This window comes from Cotesia glomerata, linkage group LG1, assembly GCF_020080835.1.
Source record: "Cotesia glomerata isolate CgM1 linkage group LG1, MPM_Cglom_v2.3, whole genome shotgun sequence".
Taxonomy (NCBI): domain Eukaryota; kingdom Metazoa; phylum Arthropoda; class Insecta; order Hymenoptera; family Braconidae; genus Cotesia; species Cotesia glomerata.
Window position 1 is genome coordinate 2,303,486 of NC_058158.1, and position 14,764 is coordinate 2,318,249.

A 14,764-nucleotide genomic window follows, 5' to 3' on the forward strand; every position below is an offset into this window, starting at 1 on the left:
AAATATTATTTAGTTATAATTTAATAATTAAAAAAAAAAAACAAAAAATTAACAATGTCGGCTAACTTTAGTTTCATAATAAAAATTAAGTTAGCCGACATTTAAAAATTTTTAGAATTTTTTTTATTAAAAAAATGATTTAAAAAAAATAAAAAAATAAAATTTTTAAAACTGTAAGCGCAATTTAAAAAAAATATTTTTTTGTTCTAATTTAATTATTAAAAAAAAATCAAAAAATTAAAAACGTCGGCTAACTTTAGTATTATAGTTTCATAAGTTTTATATGAATAACTCAAAAAAAAATTAAATATTTTATCTTGAGCTTTCGAATCGTCGTTTTTTAACTTAAAAGAAAGTTAGTTGTGAGTACATTTAATTAATTTATTTTTTTTAAATAAGCTTAAACTGTAAAGTTGGTTACTAACTTATCGGATCGATTTGAAACTTTAGGACAATATTTTAGAGATGTTGTAGAATTTATTAAGACAATAAAAAAATTTTTTGAAACCGTGAAACTCATGTAACCCCTTAAGAAATTACTTTATTGGCTTTGGTGTTTCTTTTAATTTATTTTTTAGTAAAAAAAAAAAATACTTTATTCTCTCTGGTTTAGATCCAGTTTATTTTTGGCTTCGCGCATTCTCTTAGCTTTTTTTTTTAGCGTCATCGCACCTGTGAGAGAAATATTTATTTTTATTGAGCTATTTACCACAACTGTTATGAGAAACCTTTAAAAAAATAAAATAAAAAATAAATTTTACCTAGTTGCTTTGTTGGTGTACTTACAGCAAAGTGTTTGCCAAAGTTCAGCTTTCTTTTTGTCATTTGTCAGGTCGTAATCTTGATTTGCCGATCGTTCACGGAGCTTTTTGCAGATATTTTTTATCTCAATCATTTCTTCTGTCGGCGGAGGAAATAAATACGCTTCTATTTTGTGATTTGAATTTTTAAACGCCAACCTTACATTACTCATCTGTAAATAAAATTTATTCATAAATTTTCTATGAAAAATAAATTTTCTATAAATAAAAAAAAAAAAAATAAATAATTTGAGCATCAATTTACTAAAAATTACTAAAATTCTTACTTCATTAAATAATTCTAAAAACAACCAAATCCACAAACAAAATAAAGTTAGCCAGTCGCTTTTTAATCCTTTGGAATTTCCTATTTTTAAATCTGGTATAATTATATAATTTACATACATCCTGCAATTAAAAATTAATTGATAAATAATTTAGGAAGTATTAATTAAATTAAAATTAAATATTAAAATTTTTAAATTACCAGTTGGTGAAATGAGCAATTAGCAGCAATTTAACAATCAATACCCGGCGTTTATTTTTAAAGCTCGAAATAACGCGACAAGTATTTATAATTATTGATAAAATTGCTTTGCAATATAGTAATTTAATTGTAATATCAAATGATCTGAAATAAAAATAAATTTAATTAATAAAAATCAATAAAAAAATTATAAATAATTAAAATTAAATTTAAAAATTAATAAAAAAATTATTAATAATAAAATTTAAATTAAAAAATTAATAAAATTAAATTAAAAATTAATATTAAATTTAAATTAAAAAATTAATAAAATTAAATTAAAAATTCATGATTAATATTAAAATTATTAATTAAAAAAATTACTAAATTAATAAAATTAAATTAAAAATTAATATTAAAATTATTAATTAAAAAAATTACTAAATTAAGAAAAATTAAATTAAAAATTAATAAAATTAAATTAAAAATTACTATTACATTTAAATTAAAAAATTAATAAAATTAAATTCAAAATTATTGATTAATAATAAAATTATTAATTAAAAAAATTACTAAATTAATAAAATTAAATTAAAAATTAATAAAATTAAATTAAAAATTAATAGCAAAATTTAAATTAAAAATTAATAAAATTAAATTAAAAATTCATGATAAAATTATTAAATTAATAAAATTAAATTAAAAATTAATATTAAAATTATTAATTAAAAAAATTACTAAATTAATAAAATTAAATTAAAAAATTAATAAAATTAAATTAAAAATTAATAGTAAAATTTAAATTAAAAAATTAAATTAAAAATTCATAATAAAATTATTAAATTAATAAAATTAAATTAAAAATTAATATTAAAATTATTAATTAAAAAAATTACTAAATTAATAAAATTAAATTAAAAAATTAATAAAATTAAACTAAAAATTAATATTAAAATTATTAATTAAAAAAATTACTAAATTAAGAAAATGAAATTAAAAATTCATAATAAAATTATTAAATTAAAAAATTAATAAAATTAAATTAAAAATTGATAAAAAAATTATTAAATATAATTACTTTTGTTCAGATGAACTGTGAATAGTAATACAAAATAATAAATTAATGATTCCTTGTAACCAAGAGTCGTGTGTTAAAATCTCAATAATTCCACGGTGTAAGTAAAAAGTTTTATGTAAAACAAACCCTAGATCTAAATATCTAGGTCTTCTTGAAAGGCAAGTTGAATCTAATGATTCAGGTACTAGTAATTTCAGGTAAATTATGCTGCTGATTGCAAAGCCGATTGTCCAGACACCGTCGATTATTCTTCGGCGAACTAGCAGCGGATATTGCATCCGTCTAAATAGGAGCTGAAAATTGACAATTTAATTTAATAATATATAACATTAAAATTAGCAGTCACTTGACAATTTTTTAATTTTTTTTAACAAACAAATTTATTCCAAAAAATTGCATTTTTAATTTTTAAAGATTTCTACACATGAATTTTTTTTATCAAAATTAAGTTAGCCATCTAAAAATTTTTTAGAATTTTTTTATTATTAAAAAAATTATTGCAAAATAATAAAAAAAAATTTTCATTTATAAAAAACTTAGAAAAACTGTAAGTGCAATTTTGAAAAAATATTTTTTAGTTCTAATTTAATAATTAAACAAATAAAAATGTCGGCTAACTTTAGTGTTATTTTTTTTGACATAATTTATTTGTTAAGAAAATTTTTTAAATTCTTAAATATATGCTTAATTAATTTTCATGGATATTTTTTATAAATAAACAACTTACGTCATGGCTAATGATAATTTAAAACAATTATATAAAATAATGACATAAAAAAAAAAATAAAATACTCACATGAAGGCACTTGGTGTATACCGCATACAAAATAACCCATAGCAGAATAATTGTGAGAGGAAAATTGCTACTTTGCAGTGAATAATTATTTACTATTTTTTTGTGAATTTTTAACAAAGAAAACGATGAATTTATGTCGCTTAACCACGAATATAATCTAAGGCTCCATGTGTCCATGTTATTAATATAAATACCTTTTCTTCGTTGAAATTTTAATAATAATTGACAAGTGTCATTGTTCGTTGTTTGTTTCTTATTTATTAATTAATTATTTCTTCGTTGCTGGTTCATAGTCTTGAAAATTAAAATTTTAGATTAAAACAATCAGATTCCACATGTGAATTCTTGATATTTTTTTGTGTAAGCTTACAAGATAAATTTTGGTATAAACTACCTTGTCGAAAGCTGATAAAAGTGTTTAATTTTTATTATTTTTAATGCTAAACATTTCTTCTTTAATAAAAATCACTAATTAATTAATTCAAGTCTCAATTAATTTTAATACTAAAATTAGCCGGCGTTTTTAATTTTTAGATTTGTTTTCATTAATTAAATTAGATCCCTCACGGTTTTGGAAATGCCGTAAAGATTCGGTATTTATACGATATAAATGCTGTATTTTTATCGTAATACTTCAGTTATTTTAGCCAGTTTTTTTGTCGAATTATTATGAAAAAATTACGAAATAAATTCAGAATATTTATGGCAATACAATAGAAAAGTTACGGTATATTTACAGCATTTAAACCGTAAATATACCGCATATTTACTGTATATCTGCGGCATTATTGCAGCAAAAAACCGGAAAAGAAGATCCCTACTTTCTATTACCGGCAAAATACCAAAAATATGCTGCTTTACTACTATTATTCAATAGCTTGAAATTTTTTTTTATAATATTATAAATTATCGTGAATTATTTTTAAGAGGTTGATAAACTAATTTCTCGATTATTATTATTAATAATTTTTTTTAGTCTAGACCGGGATTCGAACTCAGATCATTTAATTACGCACCGAAGGCTCTACCAGTTGAGCTATCAGAGACACTATCCATACTTAATTACTCAGTCACCTAATAAGACTCACCGAGTAATAAACACAGCCGTCCATCTTACGGTAGAAAGCATTATATCTTTAATTATATCAGTATAAACGCGGCAAAATTATAGTATATCTTTGGTATTTTTACCGTAGAAATACGATTTTATTACTTTAAAATTATAGTTATATTATAGTTAATACATAGATTTTTTACGGTAAAAGTTCTAGAGTTTTACAGTAATTTTATAGTATTATTTCTGAACTTTGCAGCAAAAGTACGGTAGAAATGCTGCATAACTATAGTAAAAAAACTGGCCAAAATGACCATAGAAATACCGTATTGTTTCAGAATTATAACGCTAAATTTATGGTAAACGCATTAATACCGAAAATTTACGGTATTTCAAAAACCGCGAGGGGAACAAAAAAATATTTTGTAAAAATTGTGATGCTAAAATTAGCCGACACTCAACAAGTTTTGATTTTTTTTTATTATTTAAATTAGAATTAAAAAAATTGCACGTGCAATTTTTAAAATTTTCTACATGTTTTCCTAATGTTTTAAATATACATTATAATACTTACATGATTAAATAAAACTGTTACATTTTTGTATTTGCCATTAGGCTTATTGCCTTGGCATATAAATTAAATAAAAAAAAAAAAATAATAAAAAAATCAAAAATTTTTGAGTGTCGGCTAATTTAATTTTCATTAAAAATTGCACTTTCAATTTTCCAAGTTTTAAAACATTTTTTATCACATTAAAAATGTTTTAAAACATTTTTACAAATGAAATTTTTTTTTTGTAATAATTTTTTCAATAAAAAAATTTTTTTTTCAATTTTCAGATGTCGGCTCTTAATTAATTGATTTTTTTTCTTTGAAATTTTTTAATTTTTTATTTTTAACACTGAAATCAGCTGACATCTGAAAATTTTCCAGATTATTCACTGTAATAAAAAAAATATTAAAAATAAATTTGCACTTATAACTTTTTGTAAATTTCTAAGTTTAGAATTTCTTATTATATTTTTCTAATACTACTTTAATTTTTATTAAAATCAAATAAATCATTAAATCCGTCAACTTGAATATAATTACTGAAGTTCATTTAAATTACGCGGACTGTCGCTGTAAGCGCTTTCTTAACTCAACTGATAATAAAAAAATTTAAAACAGAGGTCGCTGTTTAGAACCCAGAAAAAAAACAACGTATTTTGCTCTGTAAGTAATTCTAGTCCGTCTCTGGTCTAAAAAATTACGCACTGCGAATAAAAAACCAGAAAGGTGAAAATAAAATAATTACAACTGATCACGTAACTTATAAAAACACCAAAATGTTGGGGTTGGAAATGAAAAGTTTGAAAAAAAACCCAGCGGTAAGTTAATCTCCATTTTTTTTTCCTAGCCAACAATTTTTATCTAACTCTCATTAATAATTAAAATTATTTAAACATCACTTTATTTTATTTATTTTTTACTTAGCTTTTGCCGCTGTTTGCTTGTGTGATAGTCGGAGGATTTATGTCATCCGCATACTTGCTCCGTCTGGCAACAAAAAACCCTGATGTTACATGGAGCAGAACTAAAAACCCTGAGCCATGGCAGGAGTACAAAACTAAACAATACAAGGTATTTAATTAATTTAATTCACGTCAAATTAGTAACAATATATCAACAATGACAGCAAGAATAAAATTTTTTTTTTTTTTTCAGTTTATTTCGAAAATCGATCACTCTAAATCTCCAGTTCCAGACTACTAATTAGTTAATTAATTGATTAATTAAATTAATAAATAGGTTATTCGAGCATGTCGTATCATAAATGTTTTGGAAAATTGTATTTATTAAAAACATCAATCGGAATATTAAATGATACAGATGCTGTGTAAAAATAAAATGTTTTAAATATAGTAATTTTTTGCCTCATATTTTTTAATCATTGTTTTTATTTATTGATCGTTAATTTTTATTATTAAAATAAAAATGTTTGGTTATTTGACCTCTTTTAACTATGAATAATTAATTATTTTAACTTTGATCATTATTGGAGAGTATAAGGTCCAAGATACTCTATAATCTGGTCATTATATAAGAAACTCCATATGTTATAAGTCAGTCATTTTTAAGTGCGAAAAAATTTTTTATTTTTTCTAAATTAATATTTATTTTTTATATTGATTTTATTTAAATTTAGAATACTTAAAAATAAAAAGTATTTTATTTTATGAAAATTAAATTAGCCGACATCTAAAAATTTTTAGAATTATTTTTTATTGAAAAAATCAAAAAGAAAATTTCATTTGTAAAAAACTTGAAAATTTGGAAGTGACATTTGTAAAAAATATTTTTTTGTTCTAATTTTTTCAATAAAAAAATATCAAAAAATTAAAAACCTCGGCTAATTTTATTATTATTTTTATTTTTATGCTGACATATCAGCTGACATCTGACAATTTTTATAAAAAATAAATTATTTAAAAAAAATTTGTTTTACAAATTTAATGTAACAATAATTTAATTATTAAAATCTAAAACTTGTCAGATTTCTGTCAATTTCACAATAATTTATTTTGAGGTTATATTGAACAAGTAATTTAATTTAATTGTTGGAAATAAAAAATGGGATCAAACTGGGAAGAATTTTACGCGAATCTTCCAAAGCCGAAAGATTTAGACCACAGTATAAAATTGTTGGAAAAATTTTCTGAACGAGCTCACAATGCTAAAGGAATTGTTTTAGTGACGGTAAGTTTAATACTGTGTGATAATCACATAATAAAATTCAATAAATGAATAAATAATAGTTTAAAAAAAGTAAAAACACGCTTTTTATAGAAAACCAAACTAAAAAATAGAAAATAAATTTAAATTAAGAATAGTGTTAAAAATTTCAATAAATATAAATTAATAATAGTGTAAATAAAAAAAATGTATTTTATTTTAAAAAAAGCGTGAGGTGCATGGTGTCAATAGTTATAAATATTTTATTGACAGATATGAATAGAGTGATTATCATTTTGATAATATCTTAAAAAGCACCCCACGCTTTTTTTAAAATAAAATACATTTTTATTTACACTATTATTAATTTATATTTATTGAAATTTTTAACACTATTCTTAATTTAAATTTATTTTCTATTTTTTAGTTTGGTTTTCTATAAAAAGGGTGTTTTTACTTTTTTTAAACTATTATTTATTTTTACTTTTAGTTTGGTTTATTTATAAAAGCGTGATTTTTTACTTTTTTTAAACTATTATTTGTTGATTATCAAAAATATTCAGGCGCGCAAATTACCCACGGAGAGTTACATACTGACATACTGACATACTGACATACAAGTGAAGCTAATAAAAAAAATAATTATTTATAAATATTATAAATACGGGGAATCAGAGTTCGATTTCGGAGAGCGAGCCTGAGAAACGGCTACCAGAACCAAGGAAGGCCGCAGGCGCGCAGATTACCCACGGAGAGTTACTGACGGGTTGCAGTCAACTAGTCAGATTGACAACATTCCGAATTAATAAATTACTAGAACTTAGAAAGTAAATATTAAATGTAATTTAAAATAATTAATTTTACAAATTTTAAAATTTCGAAAAATATAGTCTTAAATAAAGAAAAAACTAAAGCTATATTAATAGAATCTTTCAAAGTTACAAAGTCTCAATAAATTAAAAAACATAACAACGAAAATTTGTACGCCAAAATGAATGAACAGACGAACACTCATTTAGCCGAAAAATGTAAATAATTTTATATTTAGATTAGAAATTTTTTTTAATTAATTTTAAATTAATTCATTTTTTTAAATTAATTTTATTTTAATTTACAAGCATGTATATAAAACACTCAAATTTCATGCTTGTAAAGGTGGACCATCTAAGAAAAATTTCCAATTTTTTGGATGAGTAATTTTCGGCCGAATCATTATTCGGATGGATAAGTATTCGGATGAATATACGTCAGAACGAACCTTTTTCGAAATCAAATTAATTTTAACTCTTGAGGAATATAAGATTTATATTTACTTATATTCGATAACCCAGTGTTTTATAATTTACAAAATTGTTTTTCGGCTGGTATTCTATTTAAGCTAATGTTTTTTTTAAACTTTGAATGTAGCGGAATTTTAAATTTTCTAGAGTTTTAATAATTCGGAATGTTGTCGATCTGACTGGTTGACCGCAACCCTTACTGACATACTGACAAACTGACATACAAGTGAAGCTAATATAAAGCGTGTAAAAAAGATAAGTGATTTTATGACTGATAGTGATATAAGTGTCAAAAATATTAAATTTTTGGGTAAACAGAGTGGAGGGACCACGGTGCCGTTGGAATACAACACTGTCAGATTTGTAGACAACTTCAGTGCTGGTACCAGGGGCTCTGTGTCGGCTGAATATTTTTTGGAGCAAGGATATGCGGTCGTATTTATGTACAGGTAATTTTTATACTCACAATTTTTATGAAAATAAAATGAAAATTAAATGATAGCAAAGTTAGCAGACATTTAACAATTTTTTATATTTTTTTCATTCATTAAATTAGAACTTAAAAAATATTGTGTGCATTGTTTTTTAAATTTCCTACATGTGTAATTTTTAAAAAATTTTTTTTGTTATAAATTTCTCAATAAGAAGAATTCTAAAAATTTTTAGGTGTCTGCTAACTTTATTTTCATAAAATTAAGTTAGCCGACAATAATAATAAAGTTAGCCGACATTTTTGATTTTTTTTATTTGCTTAATTTATTAAATTATAACTAAAAAATATTTTTAAAAAATTGCACTTATAATTTTTTAAGTTTTTAACAAGTGAAAAATTTTTTTTTTTTATTTTTTTGTAATAATTCTCGAATAAAAAACATCATAAAGATTTTTAGATGTCGGTTAACTTTATTTTCATTAGCCGAAACTCAAAAATTTTTGATATTTTTTATTAATTAAAAATTAGTATTAAAAAACTCCCTCACGGTTTTGGAAATGCCGTAAAGATTCGGTATTTATACGATATAAATGCTGTATTTTTACCGTAATACTTCAGTTATTTTAGCCAGTTTTTTTTCGAATTATTATAAAAAAATTACGAAATAAATTCAGAATTTTATGGCAACACAATAGAAAAATTACGGTATATTTACAGCATTTAAACCGTAAATATACCGCATATTTACTGTATATCTGCGGCACTATTGCAGCAAAAAACCGGAAAAGAAGATCCCTACTTTCTATTACCGGCAAAATACCAAAAATATGCTGCTTTACTACTATTTTTCAAAAGCTTAAAATTTTTTTTATAATATTATAAATTATCATGAATAATTTTTAAGAGGTTGACAAACTAATTTCTCGATTATTATTATTATTAATAATTTTTTTTAGTCTAGACCGGGATTCGAACCCAGATCATTTAGTTACGTGCCGAAGGCTCTACCAGTTGAGCTATCAGAGACACTATCCATATCTATTTACTCAGTCACCTAATAAGACTCACCGAGTAATAAACACAACCGTCCATCTTACGGTAGAAAGCATTATATCTTTAATTATATCAGTATAAATGCGGTAAAATTACAGTAAGGTAAAAGCCCCAATATATGATCATATACTGGTACGTGATCATCTATTGGGGCTTTTACCTTATATCTTTAGTATTTTTACCGTAGAAATACGATTTTATTATTGTAAAATTATAATAATATTATAGTTAATACATAGATTTTTTACGGTAAAAGTTCTAGAGTTTTACAGTAATTTTATAGTATTATTTCTGAACTTTGCAGCAAAAGTACGGTAGAAATGCTGTATAACTATAGTAAAAAAACTGGCCAAAATGACCACAGAAATACCGTATTATTTCAGAATTATAACGGTAAATTTACAGTAAACGCATTAATACCGAAAATTTACGGTATTTCAAAAACCGCGAGGGCTATTTTTTTAAAATTCCATGGATAATTTTTAAAATTTTCTGCATGTGAAAATTTTAATTTTTTTTAAAATTATTTTTCAACAAAATAAATTATAAAAATTTTTAAATGTCGGCTAACTTTATTATTATACAATTTGTTATTTTTTTTTAATTAACAAATTTTTTCAAGAAAATTATTTAAAAAAAATTGAATTTTTTATGCTTTACAATTTCTAGATGTTAATTTTTTTTGACATAATTAATTTTTTACAAAAACTCTCAAAATTTTATCTGTTAAATTAATTTTCATATTTTTTTTATGACATTAAAATTAATAATAATAAAGTTAGCCGACATTTTCGATTTTTTTATTTTGCTTAATTTATTTAATTATAACTAAAAAATATTTTTTAAAAATTGCACATATAATTTTTGATATATTTAACAAATGTAATTTTTTTTTTTTACTTTTTTTCTAATAATTTTTTAATATAAAAAATAATAAAATTTTTTAGATGTCGGCTAATTTTATTTTCATTAAAATTATCCGACGTTCAACAATTTTAGATTTTTTTTTATCAATATATTAAATTAGAACAAAAAAAAAGATTTTTACAATATTAGCGATTACATAAATATAAATAATGCTGTGAAGCGGGAAAGAATAGGAGTTACGGTAATTATTACGTGAAGCGTTCCACATTCACGTAACAGGATATTGGTAGGAAAGGATTGAGAAAGGAATGTGGAGAGGATCATCTTAATGTGAGTTTATAGAATATGCGAGAAAAAAATTATTAGATAGCTCGGACTGGGATTCGAACCCTGAACCTTCCGAAGACATATCGGCTACTCTACCATTTGAGCTATCCGGTCTATACTAAATTTCCTTTCGCTAATTCTATATACATTAAGCCACACCGTTCATCTAATTTACAAAAATGTAATGTGATAGGAAATTAAAAAAAAAAATTTTTTTTTGATAAATTTTTTAAACTTTGATCTCGGATATCTTTGAAATGATTAATGTAATCGCTTACACACATCAGATCTTTTTTGTAGATCATTCAATTTTCTACAAAAAAATGTATAAGGATTTGATTAAAAAATTGATCAATAGTGAGATATGATCTTTTTTATAAGAGACTAACAAAACATATAAAACTGTGATGAGGATAAGCTTCCTATCAATATTAAGAGCTCAAATTTGGTGAGCATTTTCTAGAGGTGCCTGAGAACCAACTTTTCAATATTAAAAGTTAAAAAAAAAATAATCGATTTTTTTGACCCACTCTATATATATATATAAACTAGCTGTTACCCGCCCGCTTCGCTGGGCGCTTTATAGAATTGCATTTTTAGATCTAGACTTGAAATTTAATTAGAGTATTGTTTTGACTTGCACAGATTCCAAATGAGTATTGAAAGTTTTAGTTAATGTCATTGCAAGTCTCATAAGTAAAGTTGAAGTCTGTCTAGCTTCAAGTGCGAAGAATTTTTTTGTCATTTAAAATTTTCTCAGCGACATCAATTTTTCACAGAAAATAAACTTAACATGTTTTTTACATACCCAGTGTTTGGAAAATGCATTCATTTTAATCAGTAACATTCCCTCGATCCCGTAATAAGAACAATTTATAAGTTATGTAATCAGCAAAAATAACATGTATGTAAAATTCTAAGTTCGTTGACCGAATTACTACATATAATGTTAAGTTTTGGAAACCTTACAATGACTTTTTTCCCGCTGGTAAAGAGACGTTTGTTGCAAGGAAATTTTTAGCAAATGTTATTGAAACTCAATAGACAGGGTCTAAATTTTATGTTTCAAAAAGTCCTAGTTGATAAACAACAACATTTTCAGTAGATTTCATAGATATCTAACTATTTTAATTCTTGAAACCAATTTTACCATAACCAAACATACGATCAGCATATAAATATAAATTTTCAACACTTAGTTCACCAGACATAATTAGCTTCTTTCTTTAACTTTTTTTTTAAATGACGTGAAATCAATCAAATATTAAGATTATGTAATAAAAACAAAAGAAAATCGTATTAAAAACAAATGAATGAAAAATGAGTCTTTTGTTTTATTAGCGGGAAAAATGTATATAAAAATTAATCGTAAAAAAAATGAGAAAGGGTTGATAAAATCCAAAAATAAGTAGCCTATAACCATATATGAAAAATTCTGCGTCGAAAGGTAGCAGTCCCATCCCGATAGCTTCAGTAGTTTTGACGTCAACTTTTATCAAAGGAACCCTATTTCGTTATATATGTATATTTTCCACCCACGCATTCGCCCACGCGTAGGTATATATGGAACTAAATTCTCAAAAAAGTAACGTAATAAAAATTATTTCCTTTTATGCCGATAAAAAAAACAAATAAATTGAAGAAAAATGCTCGTCTTTTGTTTTTATCGGCGGGAAAAAATGTTTATTAAAGTTAAATAGAAATAAAATGGTAAAGGATTGATGGAATTCGAAAAATAAGTAGCCTATAACCATCTACAATTCATTCCGCATCGAATGGTCCTAGCCCCATGTCAATACGTTCAGTAGTTTTTGCGTGATTGACGGTCTACGAAACCCACTTTCATTATATATGTATAGATATATGAAAAATTGATGTGGGTACTTAAATGAAAGGTCTTGATGAGTGTAACATCAGGATGAGCTTATATCTTTAAAAATGTCAATAGTTTACAAGATACAAGGTCGTTTCTTAATTATGGATCTAGAGCTAGAGCATTTTCGAATACAGCCTAAATACTTATCATAATAAATTAACTTTTGATGAGAATTATATAGAACTTTGAAAAGGCACAAATTCAAATCACAAGACCTTTGCAATGACATTAAATTTCACTAAATAAAACCGATTTTATCATATGACTATCTTGGATACAAAATTTTTCTTATTCTCTCAATAATATAGATTTGTTTTTTTTTTTTTTAGACTCAAAACTCTTGAGCCGTATTCAAGACACTTTACCGGTCAGAAATTTTTGGACATGCTGGAGCTGAAAGAAGCTGATGGAAAAAATTCAGTAGCAAGTAATTTTATAGACACTATCAATATTTTGCATTTGTTTAAAATATATTTTAAAGATCACTTATTAATTTAATTATAAATAAATTAAATAGTGTTGCCAGAGTATTCAGACCGTATTGCCGAAGTCTTGGTGAAATACAAACAAGCATTGAAGCAAGAAAAATTGTTGCAAATAACATTCACGACTGTTGCTGAATATTTATGGCTGCTAAGAGCTGTTTGTCAAGCACTAGCTTCTTTTGAACGTCGAGCTATCATATATTTAGCTGCAGCAGTATCTGACTTTTATGTTCCTCCTCATGAAATGGTAATTTTATTTAATTCTATTTCTTCTAGCCTTAGATGATTAATTAATTAATTAATCTAATTAATTTTTTAAACAGTCAGTTCACAAAATTCAATCTAGTGGACCTCCAAATATATCATTACAATTAGTTCCAAAAATATTGAAGCCTTTGGTGAGCTTGTGGGTGCCCAAAGCATTTGTTATTTCCTTCAAATTGGAGACTGATGAAAATTTATTGATTAAAAAAGCCCGAGACTCTTTAAATAATTACAATCACAATGTAAGTAATTTATTTTAATTTCTTTTTTAATTTTTCATTCAATTAAATTTGTTATTTTTTTTTTTATTTTTTTTTCAATTAAAATTGTTATTTTTTTTTTTATTTTTCTTTCAATTAAAATTGTTATTTTTTTGAAATTTTTTATTCAATTAAAATTGTTATTTTTTTTTTTATTTTTCTTTCAATTAAAATTGTTATTTTTTTTTTATTTTTCTTTCAATTAAAATTGTTATTTTTTTTTTTATTTTTCTTTCAATTAAAATTGTTATTTTTTTGAAATTTTTTATTCAATTAAAATTGTTATTTTTTTTTTATTTTTCTTTCAATTAAAATTGTTATTTTTTTAAAAATTTTTTTTTCAATTAAAATTATTATTTTTTTTTTATTTTTCTTTCAATTAAAATTGTTATTTTTTTGAAATTTTTTATTCAATTAAAATTGTTATTTTTTTTTTAATTTTACATTCAATTAAATTTATTTTTTTTTTTCAATTAAAATTGTTGTTTTTTTTAATTTTTCTTTCAATTAAAATTGTTATTTTTTTGAATTTTTCTTTCAATCAAAATTGTTATTTTTTTGAAATTTTATATTAAATTAAATTTATTTTTTTTTTCAATTAAAATTGTTATATTTTATTTTAATTTTTCTATTAATTAAAATTGTTATTTTTTTGAAATTTTTGACTCAAATAAAAATTTTAAACTGAATTTTACAGCTGGTGATAGCCAACATGCTGCAAACGCGCAAACAACGAGTAGTGATGGTAACCAAGGAGAAAAATTACGAAATTTTTTTAACTGATGAACAATTAGAAAAAGGAGAAGAAATTGAAAAATATATAATTGATGATCTTGTAGATAGACATTCACAATTTTTAAAAATTCAATCCTAATTAATTATGACATTAAGTTAAAATCAACAGACATCTGGAAATTTTATTAATTTTTTTAACAAATTAATTATGATGTAAAAAAATTTTTTTTTAATTAATAATTTAAATTAAATATTTTTTTTTAATTTCTACATA

At 23.0% G+C, this 14,764-nt stretch overlaps 3 protein-coding genes across 4 annotated transcripts; 2 read left to right on the forward strand and 1 right to left on the reverse strand.

Annotated features, from left to right (window-relative positions):
* Positions 1–373: 373 nt before the first annotated feature.
* LOC123275305 lies at positions 374–3,543 on the reverse strand. 2 transcript variants are annotated; one of them, XM_044743328.1, is made up of 6 exons: positions 3,141–3,543; positions 2,345–2,637; positions 1,288–1,431; positions 1,088–1,208; positions 787–973; positions 374–672 (listed from the first exon to the last, which is right to left on the reverse strand). In XM_044743328.1, the coding sequence occupies exons 1-6, from the start codon at positions 3,315–3,317 to the stop codon at positions 596–598; spliced, it is 999 nt and encodes a 332-aa protein (XP_044599263.1). In that variant the 5' UTR covers positions 3,318–3,543; the 3' UTR covers positions 374–595. The 2 variants fall into 2 exon arrangements, with proteins under 2 accessions (XP_044599263.1, XP_044599264.1); XM_044743329.1 differs by having other exon boundaries at positions 378–672; positions 762–973; positions 3,141–3,540.
* Positions 3,544–5,392: 1,849 nt separating this feature from the next.
* LOC123260602 (cytochrome c oxidase subunit NDUFA4) lies at positions 5,393–6,117 on the forward strand. The gene is made up of 3 exons (XM_044721791.1): positions 5,393–5,565; positions 5,672–5,818; positions 5,903–6,117. The coding sequence occupies exons 1-3, from the start codon at positions 5,524–5,526 to the stop codon at positions 5,948–5,950; spliced, it is 237 nt and encodes a 78-aa protein (XP_044577726.1). The 5' UTR covers positions 5,393–5,523; the 3' UTR covers positions 5,951–6,117.
* A 586-nt stretch (positions 6,118–6,703) lies between these two features.
* Positions 6,704–14,680, forward strand: LOC123269391 (phosphopantothenate--cysteine ligase). Its single transcript, XM_044735082.1, has 6 exons — positions 6,704–6,934; positions 8,509–8,639; positions 13,076–13,173; positions 13,264–13,478; positions 13,555–13,737; positions 14,453–14,680. The coding sequence occupies exons 1-6, from the start codon at positions 6,809–6,811 to the stop codon at positions 14,627–14,629; spliced, it is 930 nt and encodes a 309-aa protein (XP_044591017.1). The 5' UTR covers positions 6,704–6,808; the 3' UTR covers positions 14,630–14,680.
* The last annotated feature ends 84 nt before the right edge of the window (positions 14,681–14,764 follow it).